Raw genomic sequence first — 22631 nt, forward strand, 5'->3', positions numbered from 1 at the left:
GCATGCGAGGGGGGGGAAGGGAATGCAAAAGTGCTTTTTTCTTGTTGTTGTTGTTGTTGTTGTTGTTGTTGCTGTTGTTATTGCCGATGTCGCAAAGATCTTGTGCTTCGGATACCTTCCTTTTCCAGACACAAGTCTCTTTCGTTTAACAAGTATTGCTGCTGGCTCGCACCGATGCTACCCCAGAACCTAGATAGATATTGCCACATCGTCACACAGTCATTTGGGTCAGGACGAGGACAAATGGTGACACTGTACTCCGTACAAGTCTGTGCTCTCGTACAGCCTGGCCAAGTTGTTGCACATTGGAAAGGGGAAGGCATTTCCTGGAATCGCTGGTTCAACAAGTGCCATTTCTGTGCCTGATGACCCTGTAGGGCTCGTTCAGGAACGAGGAAACCAAGTCCCGTGTGCGGAGAAGCCCCCAACATGGGGACATGTCGTTGAAAAGATTCTGGAATCAAGCAACTGAACGCGAGCCGGGGGGTTAAACAATGGCGAACTTGAAGGATAGTTCGGGGAGTAAGAGCCCTTGTCTGCCGGTTGTCGACACCTTTTTTTGTTCTCCTTGTCGAGGCCAAAAAAAGAGCCGAAACATTTTGGCGTTGGCGGCCGCTGCTTGCCTGTGCCCAACCGTGCACACCCTGTCAGTATCTCAAAAGGGGGAGACCGTTGAATCGCGTTCAAGAAAAGAAATAAAAATAAAAACAAAAATAAAAAACTTTTCTTGATAGACAGAATTCCAGGAGCTTTGAATACATGCAGAATTCGGAATATCAAGGGAGAAAGCGGTCAAACTGTATGCGCTGCAGCGACTCATGTACGCATTATGCATCGCGATGGGAAAACTTTTTGGCTGCAGGTTCCTAAGCGGTCGGTGAGTGTTTTGCAGCGGCACAGCACAGTACAGCACAGCACCAGGCATCCATTCAGGCCTTGTAACAAAGGCGGTAACAACTTTCCGGCAACCATCTCACCCAGTTGGGGGGAACAAGCTGGGGCTTTTATTTTTTTTCTATTTGCACACCCCCCAATTCGGCTCTGACGAGTGCCCAAACGGGCAGCTTTAACAGGTTCATTTGCCTACCGCACACAGATAGCGGTGCCGCGTCCACCCCCCCCCCCCCCTTTCTGCTACCCGTGTTGCCGTGTCTCTGCTCCATCATTGATCAACCGAGATACTGATTCATTTTCTTTGCTTTGCGCCCCAGGTTTGTGCTACGCCCGCTGCGCGTCCAAAGTGTGTCTGTTTCCTCTTTGCCCCCCGTGTTGGGCGGTGATTGCTCACGTACGACCTTTTTCTGTATTAATAGAAATCATGGCTCCCCTTTGAGTACACTGTTTCCGATGAGTTTTGGTCTCTGTATCGGCTTCTAGAGCTCGCTTGAAATTTTTCCATCATCAGTCATCATCATCATCCTCTTCCTGCTCCCTCGTTGCGACGTATTCTATACATTTTCAGCCGTCTTCTGAATCAGCCGGTGAGCTTATGACGACGTTTGGCCGCTTCTCGCAAGCGCCGAGTGCAACACGTACACAGCTGCTCAGTCCGACCTCAACTTGCTGCAGCCTGGAGCCTTTGCAACCACACCACACCCAAACACATCAGCCTGACTCATCAGTACCTAGTTATCTACGGTGCATTGTTTCCGGGCCTGCCCTTTCGTCCTGGAAACCTGCCAAACGTTCCGGCCCTCGAAATACCGCAGTTTTGACATTTTGTTTCAACAAAAAACTTTCACAAGTCTTTGGAATAATTTCGCTAAAAGAAAAAAAAAGCATACAAATTTTACCGGATACATACTTCCGACACCCGGGCAAAGCCGCGACCGAGGCGGCTGGCGACTCAAAGAAGCCCTCTCCCCGGAACCTTGCTAGAGCCTCCTCGGCCCAGGCGATTACAGTACGCCACAGGTTGCATGCCTGGATGCTTATTATCAGTACATACAGCCGTGTGTGACCCATCGGACTCCAGCTTATCCACACCCCCCCCTCCCCTCGCATCCCCAGGCTCACAAGCCAGAAGCACAAGCCAAGGTCTCCAGGTCGTGTCTTATTATAAGCCCTACACTCTCTCGCCTTCCCTTTCAAACAATACTTCCGCCGAACCCCAACAGAACATAAGCGAGCGACAACCGGAACCCATCGTCTTATATCATATCCTCCCATCCTCTTCTGTCCACGACCCCAGATCTCACATCAACAACACTCCACATTCTCGACACCCCGATTTCTTGACTACCTACTGCCTACACTATTCAGTAACCGCAGTATAAAACAACTACACACATACACACACACACATCCATACCAGCTGTCATCATGTACGGCTCATATGGCTCATATAGCTCCATGAGCATCGGCTCCGCGCCCATGAACATTTACACAAGCGTCACATCCCGCGACGAGTCGTGCGCGTTTCCTTCATGGCCGCGCCGCTCATCGCTGAGCTCCTCCAACAAGGACGATGTCTCCCACGAGCCTCGCGCCAGCTCCTACCTCTCCGACGACGACCTCTTCCTCGACGACGAGCCCAGCAGCAGCAGCAGCGGTTCCGAGAGCGACGACATCCGCAGCGTGTCCAGCGCAGGTAGTGCCTCGCCGCCCACGCTCGGTCTCGTCCTCGCCTCGCCCGTCCGTGCCGCGCCCAGCGAAGCCGAGATTCTCGAGATGCAGCGCCAACGACTCAACGTCCGCAAGGACCTCATCCGCATGGTTCAGCAGGAAAAGGAGCGCCGCAAGCAGCAGGCGAGCAAGAGCCGCCGCACCGCCGCGGCCAGCAAGAAGAGCAGCGGCAAGAAGACGACGACGCGCAATAACTACACCATGGCTCCCATCAAAGAAGCGGACGAGTGAGGGCGCGCACGCCACAAAACACTGAGAGAGTTTACTTGCTTGCTTCCCACCTTGGCCAACAAAGCAACCAGCACTCAGCCTGAAGCAATACGAGCGCATGTGAAGATGCACATGCCACCTCCCCAGAAAGCTTATTCTACACGCCCCCCACACAGGCTACCGGCCAACCACGGGACGCCTATTACGGCCTTTACCAGTACAGCAGCGACCGCGCATCTTGACTGAGCAAATTTTTCTTCCTTTGATGCAACATGGAAAAGAAGGGCAGCCATACTTGAATGGCAAAACAACGAAATCCATAGTGCCGCGTTGGCATACAGCTGCGAAGCTGCTGGGGATTTATTCGGAGCGCTTTGCGCTCTGAGGCAGGCTGGGAGTACCAGGTACCCCATCTGTGGCGGTGGACTACCGCCAAACCAAAGTCTCGGGCACTTGGCGATTCACATGTGGGGGCCGGGTCCTGTCGGAACCCTAAAAAGGCAATACGCGATACCGAGGGCCAGGCTGCCTCTGCACCGCCGACCAAAGACTCATCACAACCGGCGACTTGCCCCCCCCCCAAAAAAGGCCGATCCTAGCCTACAATCACATTCAGGGTCTCGCTGCCACATGTGAATACGCCACGCCTGTGCTCTTTCTTCCCCTCCGATCCCCGATATCTTACCCCAGCCGAAAGATTGCCACGTCCCGCTTTGACTGCCTTCCAGCCTCGGTCCGCACTAGCACCACTTAATGTTTTTTTTTCTCTTCTTGATACATCTCTTATCTTCCTTGACGGATATATTAGCGTTTTTACGTTTCTTCACATGTTTGTTTCTTTTCTCTTTTGCGCCGTGCCGGCTTTATTTCGCATACATACAACCAAATCTTGAGCTTGGCCTTTCTGTACCGGCTCGTCAGCATTTGAGCGAGCATTATTGTTATTTTCTTCATATCATTTTGTTACATTTCATCATGATGCAACAGTACAGGACACTGTGGATTGTCACGACGGTCAGGGAGATTAGCCTTCTTTATTACCTACTTTACACATTAGATGCTTCTTTTTGGATACCCCCCCTTTTCACAGTCTCCAGCTATGGATAGACTTTTTTAGCTAGCTTTTCAATACCCATTTGATCACTTTACTCTCTAAGCATTCGCATCTCTCGAGCCCACCTAATGTCGTACATTTCGAAATGGAAAATCATATACTTGGTAGTTGCACACCAAAACATATCACCCCGTCTAGTAGAACAGCTCGCTGGGGTCTATGTCTTACTATGGCACTGAACAATACAGACACCAATAACAAATCCAAATTCATTGAATTGACTTTGGCGAAAAAGGCCAGAATACACCATCGCCAGGCTTATAGACTTCATCGACCAGCATGGAGCAGGGCGATTCGTCGTCTCTCTTCTCCACGGGGTATGCGGCCACTGGCAATCAAACAGTGTCACTAGCCAAGGTTTGTAGTGTTTTTCAAGGTATTGGCCAATGTCCCGCAGAAATCTTGACAAGTCGATAGATTGACACGAGATCGCGCGTCGACCCCATGGGGCACCCCACTCAAGCAGCACAATCTCAATTGTCGCAATCACAGGCAAAGTACAGATCCCAGTCGTGGCCAGCCACAAAGATGAACGGCAAAGCGGGAATCAGCGGCCAGTACATGGGCTCTGCTATGCCGGGCGTAGGGGTCTAAAGAAGAGCCTCCTAAACGGTAGTTTTCTTTTGCGATTCGTGCCGTATTTGGCATCCAGAAACCTTGACAGGCGACTGTGCAACGCCGCGGTATGGATTCCCAGATCGACTCCCCACCGATGCATCGCGCCGCCATTAATTGGCCTTTGCTTGATAGTCTGGCCGCTGACTGATGGGTCGGGGAAGAAGCATGAACCGGGCAAAGACCCCCCTTGCCCAATTTCTGCAGTCACCGTCTCTCGAATGCATTCCGGCAGAAAGGATCTTTTTTTTTCAACGGGCCCGTCTTGGGTCAAATACAAAGTACACCTCCAAGAGCGGTTTTGGTAGCAAAAAAAGAGCCGTGTTGGATGTATGCTGTTCGTGAATCACGGGGGGCTCAGCTTGCTGAGCCAGCGACGTCCATTATCGGCGAGCACATCTTGCTGACTTGGCCTGAATACTGTTACGCGAGCAGAACCTGATATAGACTCAAGTACAGCTGCATTCGCGTCTCCGGTAGGCTGTCTCTGCGATAACATAGTGGCAATCCTGCCAGCTTTGGGTGGAGGGGGAGAGAGCCATGACGCCGTGCTCGCTCGCTCAGCTTCAAGCGCCTGCCGAATGACGTCGACATTTGCACAATGTTCTGCCCATTCCAAGTATATCGGACGCCTTTCATACATTCTTCCCATTTTCATGAGTTTTGTCTGTTCCTGATCTCGCCTTGTGCAGTCCAGGTTGGCCTGGTACGCACCAACGGGAGCAGGTTTACGGCTTGGGATATTCGAGCCCCGAGAGCTGCTCGGCGCCGGAGCAGCGGGGGTATCTCGGACACTTACACTCTCTGCTCTCGACATGTCGATGATTTAGGTATTTTCCATCTTAGCCGCTAAGTACAGAGTAAGCTATATAATTGTAAGAGACGTGATGAATAGCACGTCAAGAGGGCGCACCCCCTCCGTCTTACGTTGTAGAAACGAAACATGAATAATGGATGGTTTAATTTGATTAAACATGAAATATTAGGTACGTTGCTCTGAATGACCATTATATTATCTAGATTTCTCTGACGGACTACTATTAAGCTACTTTGTTGATGGTGTATAAAATTGACCGTGGGTATTAGGCCGATGTGGCTGTCTTGCCTAGACTAGATCAAGAGTCCGAATTAAGACGATGGTAATTCCCTAATTCACCCCTGTCCAAACCTTGTTAAACAGATGCCTGATCCCATTTAAAGTATCCTTTCTCTAAAAACTCTACAACTATTCGCAAGTTCTTTATTAAAAAGTAAATGTCTGCTAAATGTCGACTACTCCCCATCTAGTGGCCGTCGAGCAAATTAATGTGCTTGCCGCGCTCGTAAGCAAAGTACAAATACCAATTAGTTCCCCGCATATAAATCTGAGGGAGAGCAGGAATCAGCGGACGCTTCCATGGTTCATCGTTGTTATCTAAAGGTCGCTCAAACCTCAACTGCATCTGGTGCCTCGTATCCTTCCGATGCGCCTCGGTCCAGTCGTTATGAAAGTCTGTGTTAAAGGCGTCCTCTAAAGGATTATTTAGATCAGAGTACTTGGCATCGAGAAAGTTCCTTAGTTGGTGATGGACAGCGGTGACCTGCCGGTCCATCTCACTGCCCTATTCAGCCACTAAGTCCTGCTCAGGCTGTGTCGCGCTCGTTTCGAAGAAACAGGCCACGGGTAAATGTCGTAAATCGGTTTGCTCCCTAGGATTCATAGACGCCTTGCCGTCATACCCGGTATTTAGCTTTTCCTCGACGGCTTCAGTTAGCTCTTCATTTTCGAGGAACAAGCCTATGGTCACCTTGCCGCTCTGCTTAGGAGGCTGGGCGTTGGCATCGGCTGCGACTGGATCAAATTCTTTCAATAATGTCGTCATCTTGCTAGTCAGAGCCTTGTGTGTGATTTTTCGGGATCCACCCAGGACAAACTTCAACAGAGGCGTGCCAACGTTGAGGTTCCAGCGAGAGTCAATGTAGCTCCCTTCCTCGCATTGATGTGCTTTGGCAACAATGGCTTCGGCTTTGTCAAACTCCGTCTCGGCCGAGAGACTTCGTCTCGCTTCCCGCATTTGCCATGCTCTCTGACAAGCTGAGTCACTGTCAAAGAAGGAATCAGGCAACGGCCCGCGCCCGAGACGGTCCGTCATGACATCTCTCATGGCAGACGGGAAGAACATGGCGATAGCTGCGTTTCGATGTTTACCTGGCCAATAACACTCGATGACAGCCTGTCAGCCAATCGTGTCTATCCTTACTCGCGGACGTCACGAGCCGAGAGGCGGATGAGCGCGGAGGAGGCACGCGCAGTTGCGATTCATCGTAGTTTGCCCCCCACTCATGTGCGCCCTCGTCTGATCCTTGCATAGCACCATGTCGGATCTCATTTGCTTTCGGCATATACTAATTTGATAAAGAAAGGAACAAGCTCTCAGAGTCCGCTGTAGTATGGGACGGTGCGGTACGGGACGGTATTGATGAGGTCTCTTGACGCCTGACCGTCGTGGGTATCGGAAGCAGAAAGCCCAGCGCCGCAAGGTCATCCTTGAATGGAAGTAACCTGTTGTAACGCGCTATTTCTTCTTGAAGATTGGTCTCATCTTCTAAGTTTGCGTCACTGGCTTGCTTTCTCTTTTGGCGTCGACCTCCTTGCGAAGGCTCTGTCGTCATATGCGACGGAGACTGCGCGCGTCTTTTGCCCTAGCATGTCTATTCATATTATGAAATCTTGGATTGCATACCCAGTCTCGAGCTGGCAAATGACAAGCACTCATAAGCGCTCTTGAAGTTTTCGTCAATGGTTCGCTACTTAACGCTGGAGGCACAATCAAAAAGTGGCTCCGACGCGTGTTGCACGCGCCTAACGCGACTGTGTCTAGATCCTCTAAAGTTTACAAAATGAACAATGTAAGAAATCTAGATGATCGTTGAGAAGATCAAGTGCGGCGTTTTCCTATTTGATACTTATTCTTTGGTTAAGTGTTCTCGTTTCCGTGTTGAATGAGGCACTGTTCTAGAGAGCTTGAACATGATCAACCACTTTCATCCCTCCACGGGTTCATCTAGGCGTTGTCCTACGAATCACAATGACAACTCTTATAAAAATGTAAACAGCTGAACGATCATTGAAAATTGACCCAGTAAAAAAACCAGAGCAATATGAACCTTCAATAACCCACCATCTTGATAGTCAAGGATCTCAGGAACTCACCTGTTTGAACTTGGCCTACCCTACATCATACAAGCGTGTAAAAGCTTATTTTGCGACGTAAGACGAGATGCTCAGATGGACACATGATAGAGCCGTTGGCTTTTTTGGCCCTGTATACACCAAAATCGTGCACTCCACAGCAACAACGCTCTTGCAAGACGAAGAGAGAAAAAAGCAACCAAGAGAGGCTGGTGGCCCGCTCGCGGAGCACGTCCGGCGCACTGGCTTCGGGCTAGTTTGGGGAGTTCCCGCTGCAAGTGGACGGCGGAGCGCTGGGGTATGGAGGCACGAGATTAATTAACTATGCATACAGTTTTAGGGAGAGGGGTTGGACGCAACTCACGAGTGTTGGTAGCGAGAGAACTCATTACTTGGAGACCCAGTTGGGAGTCCTTTCTTCCCGTCTAGAACGGCCGGGCAGCCAAAGCAATTGCAGCATCTTGTTTGACAGACCCGCAAGCAGCTGTAGGATGAATCAGTGTGTCAAGTCAGGAAAAGACTCTGCTTCCGCAGTATAAGAGCTTTGGACTATCAAACAATTCTGACCGCTCACCCAGAATTGTGACGGCTTTGCATGACTGTGGCTTTTCTGGTCCATTTTCGGTTAATGCTAAACAGTAGATTGCCAGCCCCTGCCCAGCCATGCATGCTGCTAGGATGGGAGCCGGCCGGGTGTGATTGCGACGATGGAACAGCCTCGTTCCGGTGTGATTGTGTTGCAGCAATGCGGCCCCCAACGAGAAAACGTGGAACATGCTTTCGACTTGACCTACTACCGCCCATACATGTTTACGAATCTGCGACCCAAGCCGCGTGGGGGCTCAGCTCGCCCAACAGAATGGGTGTGAAGGCTAACTGAAAAATCTTTGCTTTATTGACAGTGGTTGGAATCTAGCCATTGACATGGCAATTGGCAACTGGTGGGTGCGCCATGGTCGCGTTGCGTTTCGGGTGATAATGCTAGTTAGTTAGGTTTGGATATATCACGGAGGGGTTGTACTGTGGCTGACCACTAACTATCAGTCGCACCCACATTCGAGCAATTGGGGTTGGACTATTGTAATGCCCAGCCTAACTACTTGTGAGCATTGCAAAGAAGAAAGCGAGCGCTCAAAGTTGGCAGTTATCAAAGTGCGTGGTGCAACTGCTAGTTATGCGACAGCCTGCTGTCTGCATCATGCTCAGCATTCCCTCTGCGTGATTTCAACGCCATGCTGGAGTTAAGCATCAAGTGCGGAGACCAAGGTCGCCGCAACGGCGAGCATGGAGATTTCCTGCGTTTGCAGAAAATGCACGTACCGGAAACTGATCCTCGCCAGGTGGTCTGCGAATGCAAGGCTATGTCTGTGCAGTTTCGAGGAGTCGACGACTTGCGCGGCCGAGAGAGAATTGCCCACCCGGTCGTGAAAACAGGCCGCGCTAGGTCAGAGACGGCCGGTGAACTAATGCGAGGCGTTAATGTCGAACATTCAGCGTGGCTATCTGGCGGAGCCAATCCCCAGAATGGTGAGCGTGAATTCGTGTGATGTGTAGTATTCGACTTTGGGCACCGGTCTTGTGTTGGGCATGTGTGCGCAACAACTTGCAGCCAAGCAGTTCGTTGATCACAATTTCGTCCGCGGCCAAGCCTGGTGGCCGTTGCAATCGCCAACTAGTTGTAGACCCGAAGTGGTGTGAAGCTCCTCACCTGGGCCGGGGTCATGGCCGCATCCCGGCTCCCGAAGAGCCCGAGCACTCCTGCCATGTTAACGTTGAGGCATTGCATACCATGTTGGAGAAAATCGAGAGGCTGGTAGACGATGCACTGGATGGGTGATCGCGAAAAGCTCACTGGCAACGCTTCCCGCACCCGAGCCCTACTGGCCTACCAGATCTACCAATGAAAATATGTAGTACCCCTTTGGGGATAGCGAGTGCCGAGTTCGGCGCGAAGAACAATGTGAGACGCGGGAGGATTGACTACGGCGGTATCATACTTTGATGTCTTAGCTGAAAGTCATAGCCGACGGACAAAGAAACGGTTTCCTGTGTTCAGATTTGTGTTCAGCTCAGGTTGAAAGATGTGGTAATGCAACTATGATAGTAGTTGTCGTAGGAATATAAGACGGCAAAGACGGGGATGACTAGCGCGCACACGAAAGGGCGGGGTCAATGTACGGATGTATTCTGGCTTTTGGATTGGTAGGACAAATGCTGTGCAACGCGAGTTGCATATATTTTCGAGATGCCGTTCGGGATGAAGCGGATATGTATTGGGTTTTGACATCAGGCCTTGTGCACTTCTTTCCATCTGATGCCTCACATGACGACGCAGAGTTTTGCAATTGAGCATGTATTCGTTTAAAACGAGGAACAATGTATCCGCAGATAAGCGGAAGTCAAGAAAATCGATCAATGGGGGTTGTCTTAGACAAACAGTCTCTGCTCCTAGCTGACAAAGGACTGGCACCTGTCTCGAGTTAGCACGCTCAAGAGTCGCAGTAGCGCTATTTTTTCCCAGTGTATTATGAATTAGTCTTTGTGCCGTGAAGAGATGCCATTGTGGATTGATGTTGATTGCCAGGTGCAATGGTCTGTATAGATCATAGGTCATTCGTGATGCAGTGCATTCAATTGCAGGTACACGCAGGCCATGAGCCGTCAAGTTGGTCAGCGCGGCAGCGGGTGGTCCGTGGAGTTTTGAGTATGCCTGCAGGTCAGAATAGAGCACGAATTTGGCAAGCCACAGGAAGCGCAGATGCAGCAACAAGACATTTCTGCAATACGGGATGCGATGTACTCCGTAATGTAGAGGCATTCGGCGGGATCGGCGGTCAAAAGGACGCCGCCACCAGAGGGCCAAGAGGGCCAGGGTTTGGTGGGATTTTCATCGCCAAAAATAGAGCCGAAGCAAGTGAGTTTCTTGCACCCGATGAGAGCCAAGTAAATCGATAATACCCATCCGTAGAGGAGGCGTGACTGGGACGGGCCGTAGATGAGCATTAGGCATAGTGAGCGCCGAGAATCATGGAAGGACAGGCAGAGATGTTGGGCAGACAAACAACTGTATTGGATAGACGAGACAGACTAGTGACGGGAAGCGGAAGAACGAGACAAGGACAGCGATAGTTGTTAGGCAAGGATGACTGGGAGAGAGAAGCACGATTGGTGGCTGGGAGGAGAATTGGAGATGGTTGATGGCGCGAACGCAGGACGGCGGAGCCTGAAGCGAGTGGCGTTGATCAAATTAATGCAGGCTGGCGTAGAAGCAGGGGATGATGGTGAGGAGAGTGGCGTGTAAAGCGAGCGAAGGAGCATGATTCCTGGAGCGGTAGGTAGCCGGCAGCTGGGTATATGAATTGATGAGTTAGGATAAGTGGGATTGAGGGGGAGAAGTTGAAAAGGAGGATGGAAGCTAGACTGGTGGTGGTGTTGGTGGAAGTTGTTTTAGTGGTTGATATAATGGGCTCGAGAGGTGCAAGGTCCATTGTTGGAGCAGTTGGGCTCACGTTTTAGTGGATAGGTAGGCAGCTGGAGAGAGCCCCACGACAGCGCTAACTGCCACTGTGCCAGCACGTTGGTGAGTTGTTAGCGGCGGGATACGGGCGATCGGACCCCTGCAACCTTGAAAGTGCCTGCAGTCCCAGCAGAGAGCAAGTCTGGGCAGGTGTGATGGGCGCTACGATTGGCTGGGGCTCAAGACACGCTTGCAACAAGATGAGCCAATTAGAGACCGAGCTTAAGCTGGGCGCTTCCTCGACGGCTTCGATTGATCGTTTGGTCTACCAGACCCGCTTTGGGGCCGCCAGCCATCAAGCCTCGCTGCACGCTAGCTCACCAGTCAATGCTTTTTTAGCTTCAATTTGTTCTTCTTCTTCACAGTTGCACTATGTCTGCTTGACAATGGCCCAGCAATCACAATCCATTCTGTGCGTCCGCCCCCGCCGACTCTACCACCATCGATTGCAGTCTCTATTACTTGCCAGCAGAGCGGATTATCTGCTGCCGCATGGATCCCATCCTTGTCTCAACGCCAGCACGTTTGTTGTTATTTTTGGATGCAAACGCACGCAATTGACCTCGATACGTCGCCGCCAATGACACCGCCTCAATGTGATGCGATGCCGATGAAGAAACCAACTTGCTAGACGCGACCAACCGGATGCCATGCTCGCTGTAGCAGCCATGTAAGGTACCAAGCAACCAGGCTCGTACAGCGACCGTGCCAGCCCGCCATCTCATCTGCAGCGATGCCGGCAGCTGTATATAGTGGCGTCTGCACCAGCAGCATCAGCAATCCTCCAACTATCGGTTGGTGTGTGGTGTGCCGCTTCCCGACCCCGCAAGCCTGCTCAAGCCAGGCGGCGCGAGCACGACGTTGCAGTTTACCCAAAGCGCCAGAGACACGAGCCCAACAAACCAAAGCATCCAGCAGCACCAAGACGACCAAGCGAATCCAGGTACAAATCGCGACACAAGGCCAATGTAATATCAAATTAACCTCGGAGTCTTGGTATGCATTTTGATAGGCTCCGGTATAGTCCAGCTCATGTCCACGCGGAACGACCATCGACGGAGCTAGTCATGGGAGCCCTGCAGGGTCCTTGACAGCGCTGGCCAATTCTGTCCGAATGCTCGAATGACGGCATTCAGCGCCATCGCCTGGCGAATGTAACGCTTCCGTGAACAATCGCCTGCCAGCGCATCCAGACCGGTGCTTCAACGGCTGTGGCTTGTCTCGCCGCCCTGCCTCCTTGCCAGACCGACGCCGCAACGAAGCAAGCGGGCATTTACATAGGATCAAATGTGCGAATGGGGCTCTCGAATTTCGTCTTCTCGTCTCGAGGTAGCCCTATCAAGCCTCCCCGGCTGCCCTAATTTTATACTATTATGAGCCCGTCAACCACTGACAGTCCATCGCGCCGCTTCGTTCAACCTTAGCCGCCTCTGTTCGTCCCCCCAAAGAGGACCCCCCGACTCGGCCCCAGTCACTCACATCCTAGCAAGCTCTTAGTTACCAACTTACCAGGGCCTTCTCCATCGCCAGATCCCTGCTAGCAGACTGTATCTTCAGAGTCTACACAAGTTCCTGCTGCTGCCGGGCGGTATTAATGTGTGTCTTGCCTGTGTTGCGTTGTGCTTGTGCCCGCCCGCCTCTGTCTTTGACCCGTCGCTAGTCCTCCCGAATTAGAGCTCCGCTGTTGCTGCACAATTACTTGCCTAGCAGCCCACCGCACTCGCTTTATCACTTTGGCACACCTTTTCCCTCAAACATTCTAGTATTTCTCTTTCTTTGTTCCTTGCCAAAGCTATATCCGAGTTCGACTCCTTTTGCACCATTAAGATTGCAAGCTCTTTGTTCGCAACAGCGCATCCATCCCTTTGGCTCCGAGTAAGTAACACCCCAGCTGCAACCGCCAGCTTTGCGTATCCCCTCATCTACAAGCGCCCGACCCACTCCTCACCAACTGCCTCTCTGGCCTGCGGCTACTTACAGCAGGCCGTATTCAGTCTGTCCTGCTTCGTACTATTTGCTAGAGGCTGTCACCCCTTCCTCTTGAATGAGACTTTTTGGACGATTCTCCATTTTCTCCTTTTCATACTTCATCTTGCTGTTATCGCTTCGGCGACACGAGCAGTCACCAGCTTATCGCAATACCGTCACTGAATTGTTGCCAACCCAACATTTCCTGTCGCACAAAATTCATGCACTTTTCGATCGTCACATGTCTAGCCTTCGATCGTTGCAAGATTCACGCCGCCACCATCTTCGACACGGAAACTAATTTTTCTTCAATCAGCGCCTCCATGTAATCAGCGACCCAGACCGGCGTCGGAACCGAATCTACAACTGCACAAGCTTCCTTCGTGTGGCGTCGCCTATTGCGCTCTCACCGTGAGGCACAGAGGTTTTGGTCCACGGTTACCAGCGTGGAGCGGTGCACTCACCGTCCCACGCTATTGTCTACCGCCTCGTGACTGTGACGACAGTTCACTGCAGGACGCCGCTGCGAACCGTCCCTCCTGCAGGGCATCGGACTCGGTCGCAAAAACTACGCCCCAAAAGGCCGACTTTGACCCTACGCTACACAAAGACTCGCGAGCCTATCCCTTCAAATCGGTTTCATCAAGTCGGTCAACATGTCTGCCCCAGCTTCCTCACAGGGCCATGCCATTTCGCGAGCCTCCGAGCGATCGTCCACCGCCAAAGGGCGGCATACACATGACCCCGCCATGCCTTCGATACAGGATCTCAAGTATTTCGATCCCTGCGGCGCCACGGCGTCTATGTTTCTATATGTCCAGGGCACTTCTGTCGTCTGCTGCCACCACGATTCGCTAACCATCGAGCGTCGTTTTACTGGCCACCAGTTTGAAGTTATTTTGCTCGCCATCGACAATCATAGCCAATACGGCGGAGGGCGCATCGCCGCCAGCTACGACAGTAGTAGCAGGATGATGATCTGGGACCTGATGACGGGTGAGGTGCTCAAGAGCTTCACTTCGATCGGGGATGGTCTGATAACCGCCATTGCATGGATGCGCAATGGAAACTTGGTGTTTGGTACGGGATCCAACTCTCATCTAAGTTGCTTTATTACTAACAAATTCGAAAGGTGACAATCAGGGCACAATCGGCATATTCGAGATTACTACTGGAGAGCATGTGAGGACAAAAACATTAGAACAAACGGCAATCACGGCTCTGGCTCCATCACAAGACTGCCTAACGTTTGCAATCGGGTAAGCCATCGGGTTTTGCACCAATATACTTCGAGACTAACGTGCCACAGATTCCAAACTGGAACTCTTCTTATTGCTCGTCTCCAGCCTCGATTCACCATCATGCATAATTTGACAACTTCCAGAGCTCCGTCGCCCGTGATCAATCTTTCTTGGCACGCCTCTTCGTCTCGACAAAAGTCGGAGATGCTTGCCGTGCAGAAACACGATGGTGATTTACGAGTTTGGAGTGTAACCAAAGCTTATAATCTGGAGGACCCCGCCAAAGTTGTTCGAATTTTGCGCAAAGCAGAGGCCATCGAGAAAGGTTCCAATTGGATGGGCTGGTCCAAGAACGGCCGTGTCATCCAATTTTCCGACAGGTATGCCTTGCGAATTCCCACCACATGTAACCCCTGGCACTATACTGACCACGGTAGCGAAACCCTTTCGTGGGATGTGCGAACGAAGCACGTTACCTTTGACTCGATTCCCACTCTTGAGCATGTCCGGGGTATGGCACTCTACGGACCTGGTGCAAGTCTATTCACAGTCGGGCCCAATGGCACCGTACAGCAATTTGATCTTAACTCGCCAGCAATCATGGTCGCGAATGTCCAGCATCCTACGAGTCATCTGCCACCTTCACCTCCAAACTCAATCGAGGAAATTGCCAACCAATCAGTCCACTCCGCCACCACAATCCATACATCGGAATCGGACAGCTCTAGGAGCTCTATCCCCCTGGAGATGAATGTCTCTGAGAGTGATGAGGACCACCTGTCACCGTTTGCACGCATTGCTCGCGGCCAAGCACATCCCGACTCTGGTAACGAGACATACGAATCGGCAAGTCCTGCCTCTAGTAGAAGCGGCCTGTCTTCTTCTCAATCGCGATCTTCTGCCGCCTCTGCTGGCCCGCGTCTACCGGGTCGCCCTCCCACATCCATTCGGTCGCAAAACACCTACATTTCGGCGGGAACCTCGCTCAAATCTTCCACCATTGGTAGGCAGCAAGAAATCGATACATACTCTATGGGATACTCGTTGGGAAGCACCAGCATCGCATCTTCGCGCTCGCGTCAACGCCCATCCCGACTTCGCCACGAGGTTCCTCGCAGCCCTGATGACAACAAAGTCTACGACTTGTTCAAATTCACAAGAACACGACTTAGCGACATCCCATACAAGCACCCGATGAATGCCGATAACTCGCGCCTGACTAATGACGACCTGAGAAGGCAGATGCTTAGTACAATATTCGGTTGGCATGCTGAGGTCGATGACCTCGTCCGCGATGAGTTGACCCGGCACCCGAGCGGATCTTCGAGCCGTGTCCTTCTGGCTAAATGGCTTGGTGATATGGACACGGATATTATGCCTGACAGCGCCAAAGACATGACTTCTTCCGATTGGATGCTGTTTGCTCTGAGTGGCATTGGCAGCGCTGCTGGGCAGCAAAAGATTGGCCGAGTCTATGTACAGCGACTCTTGGAAAGCGGGGATATCCACGTTGCTGTTACCATCATGCTCGGCATGGGCGACCATAACGATGCCATTGAGATCTACATCTCCCATAAGCGGTACATGGAGGCCCTCATCCTGACTTGTCTGACATTTCCTCGTGTTTGGGAACGTCAAGCAGCCATCATCAGGAAGTGGGGTGAGTGGGCTGTTCAACATCACCAGCAACAACTGGCAATTCGATGCTTTGCTTGCACGGATCAAGAGTCCACCGAGCCATGGAGATCGCCATCTGCAGTCCAACTCAACTTCCAGAGCATCACACCTAGCATACCCGAAGTTCTCAGCCCTCCCCTGTCACCCCCGGGAGTTCAGCGGGGTCCTCAACGAAGCGTTGCAAAGTCATCTGCGTTGAAGCTCATCACTTCTTTCGGTGATATAAACCAGAAAGCCAAGTTCTATGCCAACATAGATGATGGTCAAACCCCCATCGCTGCGGGAGTCACGCCAATTGCAGATTCGGCCATATCCCCAGGTGGATCTTACGAAGCTGCGACAGCGTTCTTGCGTCCATCTAGCAATAGCCGCTTCAACACACCCACATCTGCAAGGCCCGCGGGGTCTCTGACGAGCCGTGGCCGCCTGCCTTCCATTGGTGAAGCCCCGAATGACATCAATCGTGATAATCTGGCACGTGAAGCCAGCCGACAGCGTGGCGGCCACTCCCGGATGGTGTCTGCCGACTACGATAACATTATGGCTGGCAACTCGCTCACGCGGGCTTCCACTGCCAGCCCCATGATGATGCGCGATCGATTCACACGCGTTGTTTCAGACTTTCAAGGTGGTGAGCGTCCTCCATCTCCTGATCAAAATGTCATGGTTCGCATGCAAGAAAGTAAGAGCAATGTACGAAACGGCTCGAGAAGCCGAATTCCCGGCGGTAAACTTCTTGAACTACACTCCATTGGTCAGTCCATGATGAATGACCCAACATCCCCAGAACAGTCTGGCGCATCGTCGACTCGATTTCACTGGCCGACAAGGCGCCGCGGTCCTGGATCAGTTGCAAGCTCCATTACTTCAAACTCTAGCGCAGGCCGAAGCTACAGACATGGACGGCAGAAGGACGAATACATACACAGCCTTGAAGCTGCCAAGCACTACACCAGCAAAAATCGAAGTAGAGGTCAAAGTATAGAACGAGCGCGCGATAGCTCCAGAACTCGCTATGGTAGCCGAGAGAGACGGGAAAGATCCCGAGAGCCGTCGGAGCACCGCGGACGTTCTTCGGCTCGGAGCTGGGTCAAGCCAAAGCGTTCTCCAACATCGCCGGTCCCCATGTCTCCGGAGGACATTGCCAATCTGACAATGCCGAAATATATAGACGCCGGTGAATCTACAACGTCAACGTCGAGAAGATCGGCCAAGACCAAGACCAAGATTTCAAGCCGCACATCGAGCCCTGGCAGCAAAGGTCACAGTCCGAATAGAAAACGACAGTCATTGACTCTGGAGACGCGCGGACGAAGCCAAGGCAGAGAAAGTGCCAGGGCTCGTTCACCTGCGTCGCCTGTGCCCTTGTCGGCGAGCATTTTGCATCTGCAAGGGTCAGAAGATGAAGAGGATCTGAAGCGCGCCATCGAGGAGCAAGAGGCTTTCAGAGCCAAACATAGCCGGAGTGTCAGCCAAGGACTTAATTCGCCTGCCGCATCTAGAAGAGAAGACCCGGATACAAGGACAAAGGAAGTCATCATTCCCGAATCAGTGGACACTGCTCCAGCACCCGTTAATCATTCACGCGCCGCGTCAACCGAACATGCCGGGGACCTACGCCAGTTCAAGGACGAAAGACTGAGGCGAAAAGAACAGGCGGCTCGTGAACTCGAGGAGCGCCGGAAGTCGCTGGCAAAGCGGGCGCACACACCAGGAATCGTATATCCTGACGAATACGCACCTGTTGCCACACCTGAGCGCATCACTGTCGAGACTTCTGAACCGAAACCATCGTCTCAGGAACTTCCACCCAGAAGTGCAACGGAGCCCCCCAAGAATATGTATGCTCGTGGTGCGAGCCCCATGATTGGGCTTCCAGCGACGCCCAAAGCCATGCGACTTATCTTGTCCAACGGAATGTCCAGCGGCCAAAACGTGCCGCCGGTCCCATCTTTACCGGCCAAAGAAGCAGCGCAAGAATTGAAGCCAGCTGCTCAAGACGAGGCAGCAGGCTTACTCACGCTGCTGCCGTCGACTGTGTATCAGCCGCCGGCTCGGCCGATGATTCCACGGAGCATGTCGGCGCCGATTCCTGACGACCCTCCGCGCTTTCGCAGAGCACCGAGCACAAGTGGCATCCCTAACATTGACGCTATTGTGCAAAGTGGCGAGCGTCGCAGCTCAAACGAAGAACCTCTACCGCCTCCGCCTCCGCCTCCGCCTCCACCGGCTCCCATGATGCCACCTATGCTGAAGGAGCTTCAACACTTGGCTCAGCCTCCGCCTCCCCCCCCTGCGCCGCTGCCACACATGAGGCCAATATACGGGCCCGGCGGAGCAATTGGATCCGGTATGATTGAGATTGTGATGGATGATGATGAGCAGCCCCCGGTTGCCGCACCGAATGACAACATGGTGCCTGTGCTGTCACCACCAGTACCGCCGCCTTCGCGGGGCCACAACCGCGGACGCAGCGTTGGTGGCGAGGGGAGTATTTCGGGCCGCAGCAGACGGGGCTCGGAGCGCCGTAGCCGGAGCCGAAAGAATTCCTACGCGCAGCAGCCTACCGCGGAGGTGCTAAGCGGCACAACGTATCAACAGGTCAAGTCGCCCGTCCCGGCGCCGCCTCCAGTCATGTACGACCAGGACGCGATTCGCTCACCGATTGATACAAAGGGCAAGCATATGTCGACTGGTCTACATCGTAGTGAGATGATTTAGGAGAGCTGCGCTGTGATGATGTGCAAGCGGGCGCCGGTTTTGATGAGGTCATTTATTCTCACGTGTTCTGCAGCATCTTTTCGGTCTTGTTGACCTCCTCCGGCTGGTAGATGGCCATGACGATACCTTTTGTTTGCTTTTTTCTTACTTTTACTCTTCTTGTGCCTACTTTCTGTTTCAATCGTTTTGCATCCTGGGCAGACCTGGTTCCCACTCACGCCGTTGTTCCTGGTTTTCTTCCTTCACATTGTTGTTTTGGTGATTGTGATGTGGAAGTCGAATATGGTGAATTCGTGTACGTGAAGGGAACAAGGGCCTTGGCCGTATTGGTGGGGGACCTAGGAAAAGCAACTGGATGGACGAGGTGATGGCCGGCCTGGTGTTTTTCTTCATCATATACATATGCTTTTTAAAACAATGTTGCCTCGCGGCACCTTGTACCAGATAGTCAGGCGAATATTCTTATTTACAGATGGTTACAGATTGAAGAAAGTATGAACATTGTATTAGTGACATGTATGTACCGCAAATCGTTGATTTGGAAGTAAAAAGAAATGCGCGTCGTTGGCAAAAAAAGGAAAAAAAAGAAGGAAAAAGAAAATCCCCCCGGAGACACCATCCTTGATTCAATTGTATTTGTATAGGAAAAGCCCGATGCGGGGGTCGAACCCGCAGCCTTGAGATGGGTGTATACTCTCGTAAGAGTCTCACGCTCTACCGATTGAGCTAACCAGGCCCGGATAGGATACTTGGTGTATCTCCGGGTGGAAATTGTTGAGGGGCCCAGTAGTTATTGACATTTATGATGGCTTGTGTGAATTGTGAATAAGAGATTTTTTTTTTTTTTTTGCAAAGATGGCTTGGTGTGGATTTGTAGTGGAATCTTGGTGGACCGTTGAAATTATGGGGGCCACCACATGCTAATAAAACGGCTGGCCCAACTAGAATACAGGGCTGAGAAGTAAGTTGGATGCAGCATCAGAAGATTTGAGGAAGAATGGTACAATTCGAAATTACGTAGGGCCATTAGTTGGGAGTATTCGAGGATTTTATTTTTCATGTATTTCAAGGAATGAGAGCGCGTGGCGTAGTAAATGAAAGGCTCAGCGGACTTGCACCGGAGAGGCGTGCTTGATGCACTACGTCGTGCAACCCGTTTTGGCAAAGGGAAAAAAGGGGCTTCTCAGCCCAGGTCTTGTCGTGCAACTCATTCGAAAACAGTAGACTAGGATAAAGTAGTGACTTAACAAGAGCTTCGTCGCGTAAAGATGTCAATCAAGTATGTTAGGCTCTGCTAATAAGCTTCAGATTTCCCTAGGCGGTGGTGTGTTTGAGTTGTATCTCGGTCATGATGGCGGTTGACGAGAAGATTTGCAATCCTTGTCTCGGGCGCCGCTGATAGGAAGAAAAAAAAAGAAAAAAAAAGAAAAAAAAAGAGGAAGGCAAGAAATGGCAGTTTTGGCCTGATATTCAACTACTCCATATAACCTCAATGACCCTGAATTCGACCTGCGACTTGTTCTGACTGTCGGTCGCGCCGTTCCAAGGCCCGTTCGTTGTCGAAGCGAAGATTGCGGTCGTAACGGTACTCCGTAGCGTGTAGATGCCAGGCAAAAGAGGCCCTGGAAGATGAAGACATGAAATGATAAATTCATATCTGCTATCGAAATCTTATGCTGATAATGCGTAAAACTGTCGTGTCATCATCATACCATACCGTACAGATCCAAAGATGCAATGCTTCCACCCAAATGCCTTTCCAACGCCGCTCACTAATAAGTAAATCGAGGTTTTACCTCCCTAGTCAGTAGCATATTGACTCGGCTCTTGCTCCTCACCAAACTCCACACTTGGCTGTGGCTTTTGCGCGTACCAATAGTAGTAGTTAAAGTATCTGTGAACGCGAGTATTGTCTAGAGCCTGTCGCGCATAGGCCAGTCGTACTTGGCCCTCTTCTTCCGAAAGGCCGAGCGCTTTAAACGGCCTTCCGGCCAGAGTCGAGATGAAGTCTGTGACGGCGGTTTTCTGGTACAAGCCCACGAGTCGCATCGTCTTGTCCTTTGCCCACGTGCCAATGGGAACCTTCATTACTTTGCAGTGAATGTTGTTGAAGCCGGCCGCTAGGAGCATGGGCTCTAGCTCTGCGGGTAATGAGGTGCTTAGGCCCAGTCTTTCGTAGGCATCGCCGGCAATCTCATACAGTACCTTGAAGGGGTCGTCGTCCTTCATAGTATCGTCATCGCAGAATGGGCGACCGAGCAACTCTTGGAATTCTATCCAGCCACCGGGTCGAAGGCTCCTGAATTTCATGTAAGTAGACATGACTCTGAACGGGCCCCCTCATGTGTGCGAGAGCGCTCAGAGGCTTCAACATATTTTCATCAGGGACAACTCACTCATACGCATGTTGCATAACGAGGGGAACATCTTTAAGAATCATGGCCATGAATCGAAAATGCGCGAAGTCGACGTTTTCCAGCAACCAGTCCCTTTCGCAATCGTCTACGATGAACTCGACGTTTGGCGGAACCCAAAGCGGCTGGATCGGTGTCAAGTCTATACCCAAAACCGAGGCACTGGGATACGCATCACCAGCTGTGATGCAAGTGTCAGACATGCGTTGAGTGAGGGAAAAAAAACAGCTCAACAGGGCATACCGACTTTCAATTGCCCATATTCCTGGTCAAGTCAGCTTTTTCGGACTTGTTATTTAAACTAGTTATCTAGCACGCAATGCAAACGTACCTGTACCAGTTCCAATATCGACAATCTTTTGAGGGTGCTCTCCAATCGGCGAGAGAAACAGCTTGCCCCCCGTCAACTCCATGAGCATGACATGCTTCATGTCTTCTCGCGACTGCTCAATGTCGTCATTTGGGATTGGATAACGGCTGTTCTTGTATGACTGGTAGCGGCGACCCCGTTCATACGTGTGCGCGTAGACACTGGAGCTCACGCTGACCAGGTCCGAGTCGACGCTGTTGGCCTCAAACTCATCGTCGCTGACATCCCCGCTGGCAGCTGCCTCGATGGGCGGCTCTTCTTCGGCCAACCACGCCGGCGGAGGGGGATCGGACAATGACGCAGGGTGATGGTGGTCTGCGGTCGCCTGCTCTGGCTCTGGCTCTGGCTCTGGCTCTGGCTCTGGCTCTGGCTCTGGCTCTGGCTCTGGCTCAGGCTCAGGCTCTGGCCTTGGCTACTGGCTCTGGCTCTGGCTCTGACTTTGTGGATCTCGATGGCGTCCGTTCCTTTTCCGACCCCTGATATTCAGAACCCATGTTTTTCAATGGTTTTTTTTTTCTTTGCCAAAGAACAACAAAAAAGAAGAAAAGGAAAAAAAAAAGGATTGCGTAGGTATGTAGGGCCAACTCAGTGCCTCGTCAAGGAAAGCGCACCCCTTGTTTTGTGCGACTAGGCTTGTCCTCCAGTCGCACGCCGCTCGCTTGCTCCTCACTGGTCAAGCAAAAAGGAAAAAAAAAAAGGCCACGCCCGCCGCAATGGAAAGACAAAGGGCGGCGGCGCCAGCTCCAGCGGAAGAAAGCGGACGAACCGTTGGTAGTAGCAGCACACCAAGGACTTGTCTACCCAACTACCTAGCCAACTAGTCCGATGCAAAGCAATGTATTGTCGCAGAGCTTACTTGCTTGGCGGTAGAGTTGTATCCGATTATGCCGTGCTTCGTCAACTTTGTTCCTCGCAGGCTGTCTACTGATACTGATACTGATACGACCATTTCGGCTAGGGCACAGCCGAGACCTGCCAACTAATAAA

The 22631-nt window shown here is 51.8% G+C and overlaps 5 protein-coding genes across 5 annotated transcripts; 2 read left to right on the top strand and 3 right to left on the bottom strand.

Annotated features, from left to right (window-relative positions):
• Positions 1–2322: 2322 nt before the first annotated feature.
• BBA_09281 (uncharacterized protein) lies at positions 2323–2856 on the top strand (the record flags this gene model as incomplete). Its single annotated transcript, XM_008604378.1, has 1 exon — positions 2323–2856. The coding sequence occupies one exon, from the start codon at positions 2323–2325 to the stop codon at positions 2854–2856; it is 534 nt and encodes a 177-aa protein (XP_008602600.1).
• Positions 2857–4910: 2054 nt separating this feature from the next.
• Positions 4911–5381, bottom strand: BBA_09282 (uncharacterized protein; the record flags this gene model as incomplete). The annotated part of the gene is made up of 2 exons (XM_008604379.1): positions 4911–5170; positions 5279–5381. The coding sequence occupies 2 exons, from the start codon at positions 5379–5381 to the stop codon at positions 4911–4913; spliced, it is 363 nt and encodes a 120-aa protein (XP_008602601.1).
• Positions 5382–6165: 784 nt separating this feature from the next.
• On the bottom strand, positions 6166–6726 carry BBA_09283 (uncharacterized protein; the record flags this gene model as incomplete). The annotated part of the gene is made up of 1 exon (XM_008604380.1): positions 6166–6726. One exon carries the CDS (start codon positions 6724–6726, stop codon positions 6166–6168), a length of 561 nt encoding a protein of 186 aa, XP_008602602.1.
• A 7151-nt stretch (positions 6727–13877) lies between these two features.
• On the top strand, positions 13878–18860 carry BBA_09284 (IDC1 protein; the record flags this gene model as incomplete). The annotated part of the gene is made up of 4 exons (XM_008604381.1): positions 13878–14301; positions 14354–14480; positions 14531–14842; positions 14900–18860. 4 exons carry the CDS (start codon positions 13878–13880, stop codon positions 18858–18860), a joined length of 4824 nt encoding a protein of 1607 aa, XP_008602603.1.
• A 1800-nt stretch (positions 18861–20660) lies between these two features.
• Positions 20661–22138, bottom strand: BBA_09285 (methyltransferase domain-containing protein; the record flags this gene model as incomplete). The annotated part of the gene is made up of 4 exons (XM_008604382.1): positions 20661–21159; positions 21257–21455; positions 21606–22051; positions 22119–22138. The coding sequence occupies 4 exons, from the start codon at positions 22136–22138 to the stop codon at positions 20661–20663; spliced, it is 1164 nt and encodes a 387-aa protein (XP_008602604.1).
• Positions 22139–22631: the final 493 nt, after the last annotated feature.

The sequence above is a fragment of the Beauveria bassiana genome (genome assembly GCF_000280675.1).
Source record: "Beauveria bassiana ARSEF 2860 unplaced genomic scaffold BBA_S00049, whole genome shotgun sequence".
Classification (NCBI taxonomy): domain Eukaryota; kingdom Fungi; phylum Ascomycota; class Sordariomycetes; order Hypocreales; family Cordycipitaceae; genus Beauveria; species Beauveria bassiana.